Below are 15,277 nucleotides of genomic sequence, written 5' to 3'. Positions count from 1 at the left end.
AAGCTAGAATGGGGAAAGCCCCATTGAACAACTCCCCATTTTCTATCTGCAAAGATATAGATGAATCAAATTGGGGTGCAGCTGCTGTATATAACAAAGCTAATTGTAGCACAAAATCATGAGGACTGTATGTAGCTTTAAAGGGGTTGTAAAGGTGTTTTTTTATTTTTTCTAAATAGGTTCTTTTAAGCTAGTGCATTGTTGGTTCACTTACCTTTTCCTTCAATTTCCCTTCTAAATATTTTTTTCTTTGTCTGAATTTCTCACTTCTTGTTCCTCCTGAGTAAGCTTGCCCTCATCATCCAATCCGTTCTGGCTGGGGGTTAGTCAGCGAGCTCCCCCCCCCCTGGGACTACATACCTGCGGGGAGATGCTGTGAACGTTCACAGCATCATTCCAGCAGAAATGTAGTCCCAAGGGAGGGGGCAAGCACACTGACTAACCCCCAGCCAGAACGGCTCAGATGATGGGGTCAAGCTTACTGAGGAACAGGAAGTGAGAAATTCAGACAAAGAAAAAAACATTTAGAAGGGAAATCAAAGGAAAAGGTAAGTGAACCAACAGTGCACTAGCTTAAATGAACCTATTTAGAAAATAAAAAACAAACATTTACAACCCCTTTAACTACATACAGTATACAGTGCAGCACTATGTTGTGGCAGCAGGACAGGAACATCCCGTCCTACTCTCCCACATTCCTCAGCCATTCACAGGAAGCTTTGTGGGTTCTGAATGAATACAAAGCTTCCTCTGATTGACTGAGGCAGGGATCATGACATCATCCACCCACCTCTACACCACTGACAATAGATTTTTCCTTACACTAAAGTTACATAAAAAAATCTTTAACACATCTGTATATTAACATTTGATTTGAAAAACCAAATACAAATATGAAAATGTATGTACTAAACAATGTTGTATTTTTTTTTTCATTACAGGAACAATCATAGTGGACAATATGCAAATTACAGGGACTGCTGGTGGATCTAATCCAACTATAAGACTAACTTTGAAAGAAAATGCAGACTACTGGGTGATACTGGATCCAGTTACTCAAAAGTTATATCTCAACAGCACTGGGAGAGTATTGGATAGAGATGTAAGTCTTTATATAATTGTAATTATTTGAAAAGAAACTGTCTAAATGACTATAAAATTCCTTAATTCTGAAAATCCAGGAAGTGAAAACTACAGGTCAAATATGCCCATAGTTTTCAAAGCCCCCTTAAAGAGAACCTATTGCAAGACCATTAGTTAGTTTCAATAACACTCTTTCCATAAAATTATATCTGTATTTAAAAAGGATTATGCTTGTTTTTTTTTTTTTTTATTCCATAATGATTTTATTAAGAGCAAAAAGGTATGGACAATGTTGCATATACAACCTTTACATCAACAAACATAACATGTCCTCACAAGAGGATTCACAGCAACGTGTTCACATGAGGGGGGAACGGTACAGATTAAGCAAGTGAGACAAGTATCATAAAACATTGACATATTCCATGTGAATTACCTCATTCACATATACTTCGTAGGGGAAGTGCGTAGTAAATCGATCTAGAGGCAATATTTCTACTTGCAGCTATTCAGTAGGCCTCTATGTCCTCCTAAGGACAACAGCTAACCCATAACCCTTGTCTACTTGTCTTACGTCCCTTATTCACTACGTGGATCCTCTCGGTATAGGTGGGATGGGTATGCATGTTTTTTAACTGTGAAAGCCTCCCTTGTGTAGACATCCAAAAGCCCTGAGACTGCTACTGGGTAACGTCATCATGGATGTAATGTAAATATCACTCAAATGACAGTCTACGTCTCCCAGCAGCTACATAAAAGTTTATGTAGGAAAATTAAGAGGTACTATACTGCAAAGGGTCAATATCAACTGTGTTTGCTCATAAGTTAAAACATGTTGATTCCTTACCCCTGTATAAACTTACCTTTAAACTTGGGGGGAAAAAAAAACACTTTTCACAAAATCTGGGATAAAGGCCTTCTAGTCCCTTTACTCTAGCCCCTATTTTACAACAGCCATAATGATGTTCTTTTTATGAATTAGACTGTTATGAACTTAGTTATGGTAGTTATCCCTGCTACTAAAGTGTCTACTTTGTGACATTGCTGGTTAATAATACCATGAGACATGTGAGATGACATGTTTCTAAATATCTCTATTGATTTACACTTGATTTTGTACAAGTGTATGGTGTCTTGTTGTTGTTGTGTTTTTTTCTTTTTCTTTTTGTAAATTTCTCTGTTTAAAGTCCAATAAATATATATATAAAAAAAGGCCTGCACAAAATTGGACGCTTCCAAAAAAGAAGAACATTATTACATGCAAGGATGAAAAGGGCTGTACTAGGGAATTGACTCTACCTACAAAAGTCAAATTTGCTAACAAATTCAAAGGCACATTGAAAGTAAATTGTTTATGGACATGAAAAATGCTGTAATTAAAAGACTTTGGGCCAGATTCAAGAAGCACTTGCGCCCGCGCAACCATAGGTTGCGCGGCGCAAGGGCTTACTTGCTCCGGTGTAACGAGTGCTCCTGATTCAGGAACCTCGTTACACCGACTGCAGCCTAGGATGTGACAGACATAAGCCTCCTTATGCCTTCACATCCCAGGCTGCATTCTTGCGTTCGCCGCTAAGGGGGCGCGGTCATTGTGATCGGCGTATAGTATGCAAATTGCATACTACCACCGATTCACAAAAGTTGCGCGGGCCCTGCGCACGCAAGGTACGGAGTTTCCGTACGGCTACTTTAGCATAAGGCTGCTCCTGCTAATAGCAGGCGCAACCAATGCTAAAGTATAGCTGCGCTTCCCGCTCGTGAAATTTAAATTTCACGTCGTTTACGTAAGTGAACCGTGAATGGCGCTGGACGCCATTCACGTTCACTTAGAAGCAAATGACGTCCTTGCGACGTCATTTGCCGCAATGCACGTCGGGAAAGTTTCCCGACGGAGCATGCGCTGTTCGCTCGGCGCGGGAGCGCGCCTAATTTAAATGATTCCCGCCCCCGGCGGGATCATTTACATTAGGCGCCCTTACGCAGGGCTATTTAGCATATCGCCCGCGCAATTTACGGAGCAACTGCTCCGTGAATCGCGGGCATTTCAAAATATTTGCGTGGGCGCAGAGAAAAATCTTTGCTCTTTGCCCACGCAAATATTGCGTGATTCTACCTGAATCTGGCCCTTTACATTTATGTTTGCTGACAGAGTAGATTTAAGTGCAGTAAAGGTTTCTTAATGAGCACCGTTTCTGCTAGCAGGAATCAAAACTGCAATTGTAAACTGAAATATTTATTGAGTTACTGTATTTCATCCCCTTCCTGCCTAGATCAATTTTTAGCTTTCAGCTTTCAGTGCTGTCACACTTTGAATGACAATGGGCAGCCATGCAACACTATACCGATATGTTATTTTTTTATCATTTTTTTCACACAAAGGGGGATTTCTTTTAGTGCTATTTAATCACCACTGGGTTTTATTTTTTTGCTAAATTAACAAAAAAAGACAAAAAAAATTGAAAAAAAAATGCAATTTTCTTAGTTTTTTATAATGTTTTACAAATAGCTAAAAAATAATACAAATCAGTGTAAATTATTTAGTCTGTAGGAGTCCACATGCTATGGCATACTGTATATCTTAAATCTTGATGTATTGACAGATCTAATTTCTTGAGGTCTGAAAACACCAGGACAATACAAATATCCCCAAAATTACCTTTTTTTTGGAAAGTGGAAAGTCCAAGGTATTTAATAAAAGGCATGGCAAGTTTTTTTGAAGTTGTCATTTTTTGTAAACATTTTCTGGAAGATTAAGAAAAGAAATTTCACAATTTATTTTACATACTGTCACCAGTGTAGTACAGCATTATCATATAATCGGTGTGGTGGTTATCAGGACACTGGCTGTTTTTTTACACACTGTGACCAGAGCAATATAGTGTTATCATAGTGACACTGTACTACTCTGGGGAAGTGATCAGATTTGTATTATTTTTTTTGCATAATAATTGTTTATACCAGTGAATTTTACTGGTATAAGCAACCATTTTTATTGCATGAAACTTATTCATTCAGTGTGTTTTGTTGTGATTATCTGTGATTGGTCACATCTAATCACATGGTACAGATGGTCTGTGATTGGCCCTGTCTGTGCCATGTGATCACTGCAACCAATCACAGATAGCAACACAATTGTACACAATGGATGGCATGAAAGGAAGTCTTCCATTGTTTACAACTGTTATGTGATCTGCTGTGATTGGTCACAGCGATCACATGGTACCAGCAGCAGGCCGATACACTGATCAGTCACAGTGTGGCCTCATCTGGGAAGACATCAAATGACATCCACCTGGACTGGCAAACACTTTGCTGTAGGCCAGGCGAGAACTAGTTTACTGTAGTAATAATATAATGCAACCCTTAAATATGCTTCTTAGGTGCTAATGCATCTTTGGTAAGTGTGTAGAGGTTTATAAAATATGCAACTCAGTAAACACTGTTCAATATGTTCAGTAATGTTTGATAAACAGCACTTAAAAGAATCAGAAATAACTATGGAGTGCATAAAATGTTAGTTAATTTGGCCTAACATATTGTGATGGGATTGTTACATCTCTTAGATTAATCAACAACTATCTAATGCAAATGTTTATCCATTTTGTATCATATTTAATATATTAATTTTGTAGGCCCTCACCTTACATATTTTAGTAGATCTAGACAAAATATAAGAAGCAGACATATAACACGTGTGGCTAGTTTTAAATATAACAACAATTATTAATGTAATACCTAAATAATCAGCTGACTTGATTGCCATATTTCTAGAACAGTGAATGTTACTTTCACCAAACAATCAATTTAAACCACACACACCAAGAAGATACACATCCAGAAAATGTTTGGTTAGTGTAACATTTTTAAATATACCCATGTAATCAGGTAGGCCCACACAACTACATTGTTGTTGCTAAACCTAAAACACTGCACGAGGAGATCATAAATTGAATAGTTACATATAGCCAATTGTTTGTTATTTAGACCCTTTTCACACTGGGGTGGCTTTTCAGGCATATTAGCGCTAAAAATAGCACCTGTAAAGCGCCTGAAAAGTGCCTCTCATGCCTCTCCAGTGTAAAAGTCTGAGAGCTTTTACACTGGGTGGTGCACTTGTAGGATGGGAAAAAAAACTGCAAGCAGCATCTTTGGGGCGGTGTGGGAGCGGTGTATACACCACTCCTAAACTGCCCCTGCCGTTGATATCAATGGGCAGCGCTGCCAAAGCACCTGCAAAGCGTTTTTTTGCAGCGCTGCAACATGGGCACATTTAACTGGTTCCTCGGCAGCTAGCAGTGGTTAAAAGCACCCTGCTAGTGGCTGAAAAGTGCTGCGGTAACAGCGGTAAAACTAGTGGCGCTTTACTGATAATCTCCTTCCCCCGCCCCAGTGTGAAAGTAGCTTTACATAGTCATGTAATTATTGTGCACAAATTTGTAAAGTATGTTTTTTCTTAATCCATGCTAGTCAGTTAAGTCAGTCAATAATGAAGAAACATTTCTGCTGCAAGTTAGTGTTGCATCTTTTTTTTTTGTAAACAGGATTATTGATTTGGTAGTATAAAAAAAAAGAATGTTATTTGTTCAAAGAGAATTTGTATAATGTTTCTGTCAGGAAAATCTCCTATTCACCTTAGATCAATCAAGACTCCCGTTCATTCTGTAGCAAGGAAGAAGCTTTATTCATAACCATTGATACATATGGGTGAAGTCCTTACATGCATAGATTCAAGTGAGGGCTCACACCTGGTAACCACATGCTCAGCCTTTTATAATAGTGGAAAGAGGAAGTTACAGAAGTCATAAATCTCTGTGTATGCTGGCAGTTCATTGCGCTTAACTTTATTGTCTGTGTCAACAAAACTTACATTCTTATAATATTACCATATATAGTTATAAGAAAGTAAAACAACACTTGGGTGTGTGCAGGATATAATCGCCATCTTGCAATGCCCAATTAAGATGGAGAACAGGCACAAACAGTTCTTGATAATTCCAACATTTACCTCCTCTTTGTGACTGTTTTTTATCTGCGGTGGTTTTCAAACACAGTGCCTGTGTTGGACACACTTCCAGTCTGGTCATCATCAATCGCAGTTTCAGTTCTAACATCGTCATAAGTCTCATCTGAAACAGGGATAGTTTTTGATAGTTTTTGTCATTGCCGTCTTGATCAGTTTTTGTGATAGTCCACGAATACAGGGGATGCAACAATATCCACAGGTTACCAGTACAGTCAACACTATGGCGATAGAGATTAGTGCTGGTGTAATAAATCCAGTTCATTTTCCAAACCATCCTTCCAACCAGGATGAAAATGGGTCATTTATTCCGGAGTTCTCGGCCAGTTCGTTCGATAATGCGGTTAGGCCCTCGATTGCTCATGTTACAATTCCACCTGGAGCTGTATTATAAGGGGAAAAAAGTACAGCACACGTTTCAAACTATTTAAAAAATCCTCCTTTTTCTGCTAGTACCATGTCTAGTGCCATTCTGTTTTGCCAAGCAATGAGTGATGTGGGAGATAGTTGTTCCGCCAAGACCTTTAACTGCATCTCTAGTATAATTCACAAATCTCTGCTGGTTGTAATAAATGTAATTTATCCAGTCAACATTTTTATTTATCGTACTCTACCAGAAGAACAGAGACTCAAACCCTGCATCCACTTGGTTCATGGCCTTAAACTCATTCAGCACTCCCCACGGGACCCCTATCATATCAATATAGACCTGGGAATCAACTGACCCTTTCTGAGAGGCATCTCTCCGCTCTCGTGTGTGGCTTTCCTTCCATGGGGATTCTGAAAGAAGGCGTATTGGCATAGCTAGCTGATCCAAAGCGCAATCCCCTCAGGTATTGGCTGGGATCCTGGCTCTCAGCTTCCTGTCACCACACAACCACCAAACATCAGCCCTCTGAGTATCATGTTCAACCCAGCCACCTTTTTTTGTGACCACTCTATCCCTACAGTAGTCATCTGGTAATTTTCCCAGGTCTGTTCTGCTCTCATTCCCTGGGAGTGCAAAACAAGCATAGTTACCAGGATGCAACGTGACCGGTGGGGGTATTTGAGGTCTCTGAACCTGGGGAAACAACAAACTCAAATTATGACAGGATGTATCAATATTAGGTGTGTAACCCTTTTTATACTGTTTCAACATGCATTGTAATCCTTCAGGATCAGTTTGATCATCCAGTTGAAAAGGTACTGTAGCCAAGTGAGGCCTGGCTCCAATGCATACCAGGCAATTTTCCCTTTTTAGTGTCCTGTATACCTCAGCCATTCAAGACACTCATTCTTATCTTGTCTCCCGAGCAAATCTATCTTCCAAGATCAGATTAGTGAACCTAACCACAGGACCCATTTGCTTTAATACTGTTTTTGGTGGTCCTTTTTTCTCCTCTTCAATCTGGGGCCCTGTCTCATTTTCCCTTTTAAAAAGGGGGAGGATCTGTGCAAAGAATGAATGTGAAATATAGTGAATCAAACATAAATACAAAAAAAAAACTCTGATAAATCAATATGCAGCAGTCTCATACAAACATGCTCCAATCATAAATTAAATATGAAAACAGTGTGCAAAAATGTGCGTAAGTGCACCATAAATAAAATAGAAAAAATCATAAAAAGTGTCCAGCCAATAATGAATTGGTGTAGCAGTCCAGTGATTAATTGCACAGTGCAAAAGCAATGGGTGAAAATATTGTGTAGAAGAAGAAAGGAGTAAACCTCAGTGTTGTCACCAATGAACACATGTGCACCACCACCTATAAAGTTATGCGCTTACCAAAAGTAAGCTATACCAAGCCAAAAGTGGTGGTCCTACTCCTGGTCTGTACCAATCTCCAATGACAGGGAAGGCAGGCAGTCATGAATCAGCATGAATGACCCAAGAATAGAGAAACACTCACATAGTGTGTACCGCCTAATAAAAGTTTAATGTCCAAAAAGTAGCAACTTACACATTCATAGCATAAAAACATCCGTAAAAAAGACAATGGAGAGCCGGCCGGCATGCAGTCTCCCGTTCAGAGCGATGACGTCAGCGCGTCTGCCTCCCAAGCGGTCAAACAGCTTGCGCGTCATTCGGCTGGGTGCCTGGCAGGATCGCGCGTTGTTCCTCGCTGGAGAGAGCATTGCTGGAAAATGGATCATCGCTAGACATTGAGAATGGATTACAACGCTGGACATCAAGACTGACATCTCTGGAATCTTTTTTTTTTTATTATTTATAAATGACTTGTCCCAAGCTGTCTCCTGTCGTTTTTAATATTTTCACACTTTTTTTGTGAAATGGTAGGGCCACAATGTACCCCTTACAAATTCACATGGGGGGCTGGGATCTGGGGGTCCCCTTTGTTAAAGGGGGCTTCCAGCTTCCGATATGCCCCCACCCGCAGACCCCAATAACCACTGGGCAAGGGTTGTGGGGATGAGGCACTTGTCCCCATCAACATGGGGACATCTTCCCCATGTTGAGGGCATGTGGCCTGGTACGGTTCAGGAGGGGGGGCGCTCTCTCGTCCCCCCTCTTTTCCTGCGGCCTGCCAGGTCGAGTGCTCGGATAAGGGTCTGGTATGATTTTTTTGGGGAACCCCATGCCATTTTTTTAATTATGGTTTGGGGGTTCCCCTTAATATCCATACCAGACCTGAAGGGCCTGGTAATGGAATTTAGGGGGATCCCCTCACATTTTATTTTTTTATTTTTCAATGACTTTCAATGACTTTGATCTGTATTGCCGGGACCCGACAATTCATTATAGCCGCGAGTAGTTTTAAATGACTTTTTTCCTTTAGAAATGTCATTTTGTGTAGTGACTGTTATAAGCACGGGAAACAAGCGCTACTTTACATGCATACTATAGACAGCCCCCAGGTACGAAATTTAAAGGAATATTTCACTTTTATTGTTTCGCTTTAAACATTATTAAAATCACTGCTCCCGAAAAAACAGACGTTTTTAAAACTTTTTTTGCATTGATACATGTTCCCTGGGGCAGGACCCGGGTCCCCAAACACTTTTTATGACAATAACTTGCATATTAACCTTTAAAATTAGCACTTTAGATTTCTCCCATAGACTTTTAAAGGGTGTTCCGCGGCTTTTCAAATTTTCAAGTTCAACTTGAACATAAAGCTCATCCCTACCCCACACACACATGCACTGGCCTTTCTACCATCATGCCAGTAGTTTCTGCCCATTTCCTGTGTCAGCGGCCCTATCAACATCTGACGTCATTGCGCCATTAACGCGGTGATGCCGGATGCCGCATCGGCCAAGGGACCTCCCTTGGTGGACACCAGCCTGTCAACAATCAGGTACAGGTGCCCGAGCGGACCGTCAGATGATGGTTTGCTTGGTTCACCTGTTAACTTGTACTGCAGGTATGCAAAGACTAGCCCAGGCTTGGGATAGGCCAATTACACTGACCATCCCCACTTCTTCAATTATATATAGCTGGGACTTTCAGCAAACAAATTGCTGCATAAACAGAGAACCTGTTGTCCCTGAATCAACCCGAGAGGAACCACATTAGGAGGTGAGAGATAAACATGAGGCAGCATTGTCTCATGTTCATCTTGCTGCCTTTCCCTTTTTCTTTACTCTCCACTTGTTGTTTCATTGTTAATTAACTTCTCTATATTTTAGAAGTTCCTACTGGTATTTAGATCCTGTCTACCACCTAGAGCCACTATACTATTTTTGCATATACCTGGGTGCATTTCATGTCTTTCAGGGTTTTTATCCTTTGCTTCCTGTTAATTTATATATTTTTTGCTTTAAGCTTATTTCCATTCCCTGTGCTGCGCCCTTTTTTTTTTTCCCCCAAAGATGTTTATTGAGGTTTTCAACAGTAACAAGTGCTCTTAGAGCTAACACTTGCGGGCGCAGCCGCTACATATTCCATCGGCGAGGGGTAAAGATTAGTAACAACATTGCGAGTATTGTATAGTGGCCGAGGGCATTATCATTCATATCAAACAGCAATAAACAACAACGGTGGGAAGTGACTATGCACGTCGCTCTTGCCTACCACAGTGATCCTAAATGCGGGAGGAGCTTACCCTTGGGGGTAGGTGTGTGCTCCGGTCGTTCCCTGCGCATTCTGGCGCTAATGATACATATCTATACCCAGGTGGTCGCCCAACTTCATAGAAGTTGCCCCGGCCGGGGGGGGGCCTCAATGCCGGGGGGAGGATGGAAGGGATGGGTAATCCGCCACAGCCCTGTGGGGGGGGTGGGAAGCGGGGTTGCAAGGTTAAGGTCATCATGGACACACCCTCTGGTAGTCGGCAGTCGAAGTGAAGTGTTTCCAGCAGGCCCACGTCTCATTGAACCTTGCAGGGTTGTCCTGCACTTGGTGGATTAGATCCTCCATCTCCATTATCTTTTGAAGTCGTCGGAACCAGTCTGCGAGGGAAGGGGGTGTGGGGAGAGCCATTTAAGCGGGATGCACATCCGGGCAGCATTCACCATGTGCATAGCCAGGGATCGGTTATACCCCCTCGGGGGCGTTTGGGCGTGATTCAGGAGAAATTGCGCGGATGTGAATTCTAGATTGTCTGTCGTTATGTGTGCAATGTGCTTGTGGACCTCCGTCCAGTAGGGTTGGAGTTTGGGGCACGTCCACCAAATGTGGAGAAAGGAGCCTGTCTCCAGGTGGCATCTCCAGCAGATCTTCGGTAGCGCGGGATCAATCCTGTGGAGTTTAAGCGGGGTCTTGTACCATCTGGAGAGGAGCTTGTACGCGTTTTCCTGCGTCTGGACGTTAACCGAACCCTTGTGGGCTCGCCTGTAGATAGATTCCCATTCCTCTTCCGTAAGATCGAGTGTTAGGTCACTTTCCCACTGTTGGTTGGCCCAATGAGTTTTGGAGGAGTGTGTGGAAAACAATAGGCCATATATGGTGGATATAAGGTGTCTCTGTGGTCCCCTATTGGAACAGAGGCTCTCGAAGGGGGAGCAGGGCCTAGACCATTGGGGGCTCGGGGGCCGTCTTGTCCAAGAAGTGTCGAATTTGGAGGTAAGTCCAAAATAGGAACTCATCCTTGTTGGTCTTCGCGGCCAATTCCGCTTGGAGCAGTAGTCTGCCCGAAACATAGAACTGACCAGCCTGCACCGTCGCGTGTGGCCAGCCGTCAGATAGAAAGGCAGGGTGCATGCCCGGAGGAAAGTCGGGGTTCAGTCTTAGGGGGGTCAGGGGGCCGCATCGGTCCGACAGTTTGTGTTTGGTACAGGCCTCTCGGAAGGCTCATAAGGAACGGAGTATAAGAGGGTGGTCCTTGCAGTCGGGTGGGGTGTTAGCCTGTGAAACCCAAGGCAGGTGGGACAATGGAAGGGGGGAGAAAGACTGTTCTATCCCCACCCAATTCTTCCTCTCCCCATTGGCGGCCCAGTCAACGATTCTAGTGAGGCCACAGGCCAAATTATATCTATGTAGGTCCGGAAATCCCAGGCCACCCTGCAGTTTAGGGACCGTAAGTCTCACATAGCTTAAGCGAGGTCGGGTGCCATGCCATACAAAGTTTGCGCAGGCAGATCTGTAGGATGAGAAGAAAGCCTGGGGGAGTCTGATGGGGATCGCTTGCATGGTATACAGTAGCCGAGGGAGAACATTCATTTTGACCACCGCGATCCTGCCAAACCACGACAGAGGTTTCGGGGACCACCCCTTCAAGTCATGAACCACCCCCTGAAGTAGTGAGGAGTAGTTAAGGTGATACAGGTCTAAGAGGGAGGCGGGGAGTTGGGTTCCCAGATATTTGATGGCCCTAGCGTTCCATTTAAAGGGGAAGTTTAGTTGACAGAGGTCGCACACCGATTGGGGCAGTGAAATGTTTAGGGCGGATGACTTGGAGAGGTTGATTTGGAAGTTGGACAGGGTCTTAAACTCTTGAAGGACTAACATAAGGTTAGGTATGGTCATGAGGGGATCTCTAAGAAAGAGGAGAATGTCATCATCGAACGCAGCAAGTTTGTAGGTGCGGTTCTTAACGTCGATGCCCTTGATCGTCGGGTTAGATCTGAGTCATCGCAGGAAGGGTTCAAGGGTAAGCACAAAAATCAGGGGAGAGAGGGGGCAGCCCTGACGGGTCCCGTTCGCTATGGAGAAGGCGTCCGACAGGTCGCCGTTCACGCTGACCCTGGCTGTGGAGCCCGGGTAAAGCAAGGATATGTAGTGTAACAGGAGCGGCGGGAGATTGGCGGCCTCAAGAGTCGCTTGCATGAAGTCCCACGCCACCCTGTCGAGCGCCTTCGTCGAGTCATAGAAAGAACCCCGGGGATTTATTGGAGGTGAGCCAGTGGTGAATATTTAAGGCAGTGGTGGTATTGTCCCGGGCCTCTCGGCCAGGGACAAAGCCGGCTTGGTCCCGATCTATGAGTGCGGGTAAGTATGGGAGAAGCCTGTTCGCAATCGTCTTAGCAAACCATTTGAGGTCCACGTTGAGGAGCGAGATGGGTCTATAGTTGGTAACTACTGCAGGGTCTCTGTCGGGTTTAGGAATCACTACTATGTGTGCGGTCAGGAGATCTCAAAGAGGGGCATTGGCGACGGAAGCGTAAGACGATACAAAAAAGGGCGTCAGGACACTTGCATAGGTCTAATAGTACCCCGCGGTTAACCCATCCGGACCCGGGCTTTTGCCTGATTTAAGTTGCTTCAGGGCCAGTCCCACCTCTGCGCTGTCCAGGGGTCTACCCTAGTCTGTTTTGGCCGCCTCCGATAGCTTGGTGGGGCCGTACTGACTTAAAAAGTCGTCAATAAGTCCTTGTCGTGTGGCTTGAGCTTGTGATGTAGTCGGGGAGGGTAGGTTGTATAAGTCCGAGTAGTACCGCACAAAGTGCTTAGCAATATCAGGAGTAGATTGTATTTTACGGCCCTTTTCGTCTGTCAGGAAGTGGACGGTCGCCTTGGCTTTCTTGGATTGTAGTGCTTTCGCCAGCATTTTGCCCGCTTTGTCGCCGTGCTCGTAGAAGGATTTTTTGGCCAGAGCGTAGTTTTGTCTAATTTTTTTACCTATTATCTCCAGGAGCTCGGCTCTGGCCAGGCTCAGCTCCTGCAGTGTTGCTAGGGCTTGTGATCGTTTGTGTGTGGACTCCAGTCTCTTAATCCTATCCAGTATACCGTCGTAGTGTTTGCGTCTTTCTCTATTACGTTTGGCGGCCGCAGCTATCAGAAGGCCCCGAACCACGCATTTATGGGCCTCCCAATTGACAATGGGGGCTGTGTCCTCTGGTCTGTTTTCCCGAAAGTACTGTTCGAGAGACATCTCCAGTTCCTTAGCTAAGACCGGGTCCGTGAGCAAGGATGGGTCCAGCCTCCACACCCTTGTATGAGGGTGGCAGGGGGGGAGGGACAGTGTTGCCGAGATCGGATGATGGTCCGACAAGAACATAGGCTCGATAGAGGCAGAAGTCAACCTAGGTAAGTCTTCCTGGCTAATCATTATATAGTCAAGTCGGGAGTACCGGTTATGGGGTGCCGAGTAGAACGTGTAATCCTTCCCTGTAGGGTTTAAGGCGCGCCATGTGTCATGTAGGAGAAGTTCCTGGAGGATCGTTTAAATCCTCCTCAGAGCTATGTACGGGGTGGATGAGGTGCCCAAGGACGTGTCCTGCTCGGGGTTGAGGGGTACATTAAAGTCACCCCCCAACACCAATGTGCCTGCTTTAAAGGGGGACAGTAGATCTGACACGGCTTTGAAAAAAGATACCTGTCGTGCATTCGGCACGTAAATGTTGGCAAGCGTGACAGTACGATTCAGATAGGAGCCTTTCAGAAACAAGTACCTACCCTCCGAGTCAGCGAGCATCTCCGTGAGCGTAAAGGGGCAGTGTCTAGCTATCAGTATGGAGACCCCCTTGGTTTTGGCATGCGCATTTGTGGCATGGTACGCTATCGGGTAATGAAAGTTGTGCAGTTTGGGTATAGCTCCTGACTTAAAGTGCGTCTCTTGCACAAACACTACGTCCGCCCTAGCTCGGTGCATAGCCAGGAGGAGTTGGGCTCTCTTTTCAGGGAGATTCAAACCCTGCGCGTTCAAGGAGATCACCTTTAACACAGGGCTGGTGACTGCCGTTGCTGCGTCTGTCATAGTGTGTGTCCTCACGGCTACTCACCCGCACGAAGAGTAGGATGGGGTGCTCGGGCTGTGGCGGAGCAAGGTCAGGGCAAGGGAGGGGGTCCCTCTAGCACGTCCCCGGGGCTGAAGGACAGAGGGGGTGAGTATTGAATAGGGCTACAACCCTTCTGACGTCTGGTGCGGGGGGGGGGGGCGGGTGGTTCTACAACCCTCGGGGGGGGGGGGTTGGGGCGCGTGGGGTTATCCGAGTTCCCCCTCAGCAAGAGGGGGGTGAAAACCGATTAGGTGGGGGGGACCAAGTCCCACCACCTATTTTGGGTAGGATTCAATCGGTAGGGTGCAGCCGAATGGGGCACCCACGCCTAGGAGCGGGCCTGGGCGCCACCACATGGTACCGCTGGGGGGTTGGTCGATTCCTCACCGGGAGACGGTCGGCTGTGGTAAAAACAGTTAGTACACCAGATAATCCCGAAGGTGTCCTGCCACCCCAGAGCGGACAACCTTGCCTTTCCACAAGGGGTGTTAACCGAAAGGCTCTCGTTCCAAGAAAGGCAAAGCAGTCTAGCGGACTAGTCGGCCGGCCCTACCGGTGGAGAGGGGCCTGCCTAATGTGGCATCGTGTAATCCTGTGCCCCCAAGACCCAGCTACATTACATACAGTCGGGTGCAACGACGTCCCCCCCCTCCCCAGTAGCCAGCAAGCCGCCAGTAAAATTGGGGCAGCCTGGTTGACCCCCTCCCAACGAACGAAGTCGCGGAGGGTGGGGGGGAGGTGAAACACCCGTGATCACCAGATACCAGCAATATAAAACTTCATTCCTAAACAACGTCACTTTAGCTGCCACCTAGCATGGTACCTCCGCCTTAGGGCGGCAACCTGTGAGTGAGCAGTCTCGTGCATGAATGTGGGAGGAGGCGTATACTCGCCCCAGGGTTCGGGGCTTGGCATGCATCGTCCGACCCGGTGCCTGCCTCAGTAGTATTGAAATAGTCTACGGCCTCAGGCTGCGTGTCTGCCAGTGGGGGAGCTCAACGATGCGGGGCCTCTCTAGGAATGGCAGAAGCGGGTTCCTCACCTTTGTGTAGTCACTACTCCACTGCAGCG

At 45.2% G+C, this 15,277-nt stretch overlaps 1 protein-coding gene across 6 annotated transcripts in view; it reads left to right on the top strand.

Annotated features, from left to right (window-relative positions):
- The window catches only part of PCDH15 (protocadherin related 15), a 1,266,541-nt gene that overhangs the window by 435,953 nt on the left and 815,311 nt on the right, over window positions 1-15,277 (top strand). For all 6 annotated transcript variants that reach the window (XM_040362073.1, XM_040362072.1, XM_040362074.1 and 3 more), the window contains one exon: window positions 942-1,102. In XM_040362073.1, coding sequence (XP_040218007.1) covers window positions 942-1,102 — 161 coding nt within the window. The remainder of the gene's footprint in view (window positions 1-941; window positions 1,103-15,277) is intronic.

This window comes from Rana temporaria, chromosome 8, assembly GCF_905171775.1.
Source record: "Rana temporaria chromosome 8, aRanTem1.1, whole genome shotgun sequence".
NCBI classification, from domain to species: domain Eukaryota; kingdom Metazoa; phylum Chordata; class Amphibia; order Anura; family Ranidae; genus Rana; species Rana temporaria.
This window is presented reverse-complemented; position numbering and strand designations above follow the sequence as displayed.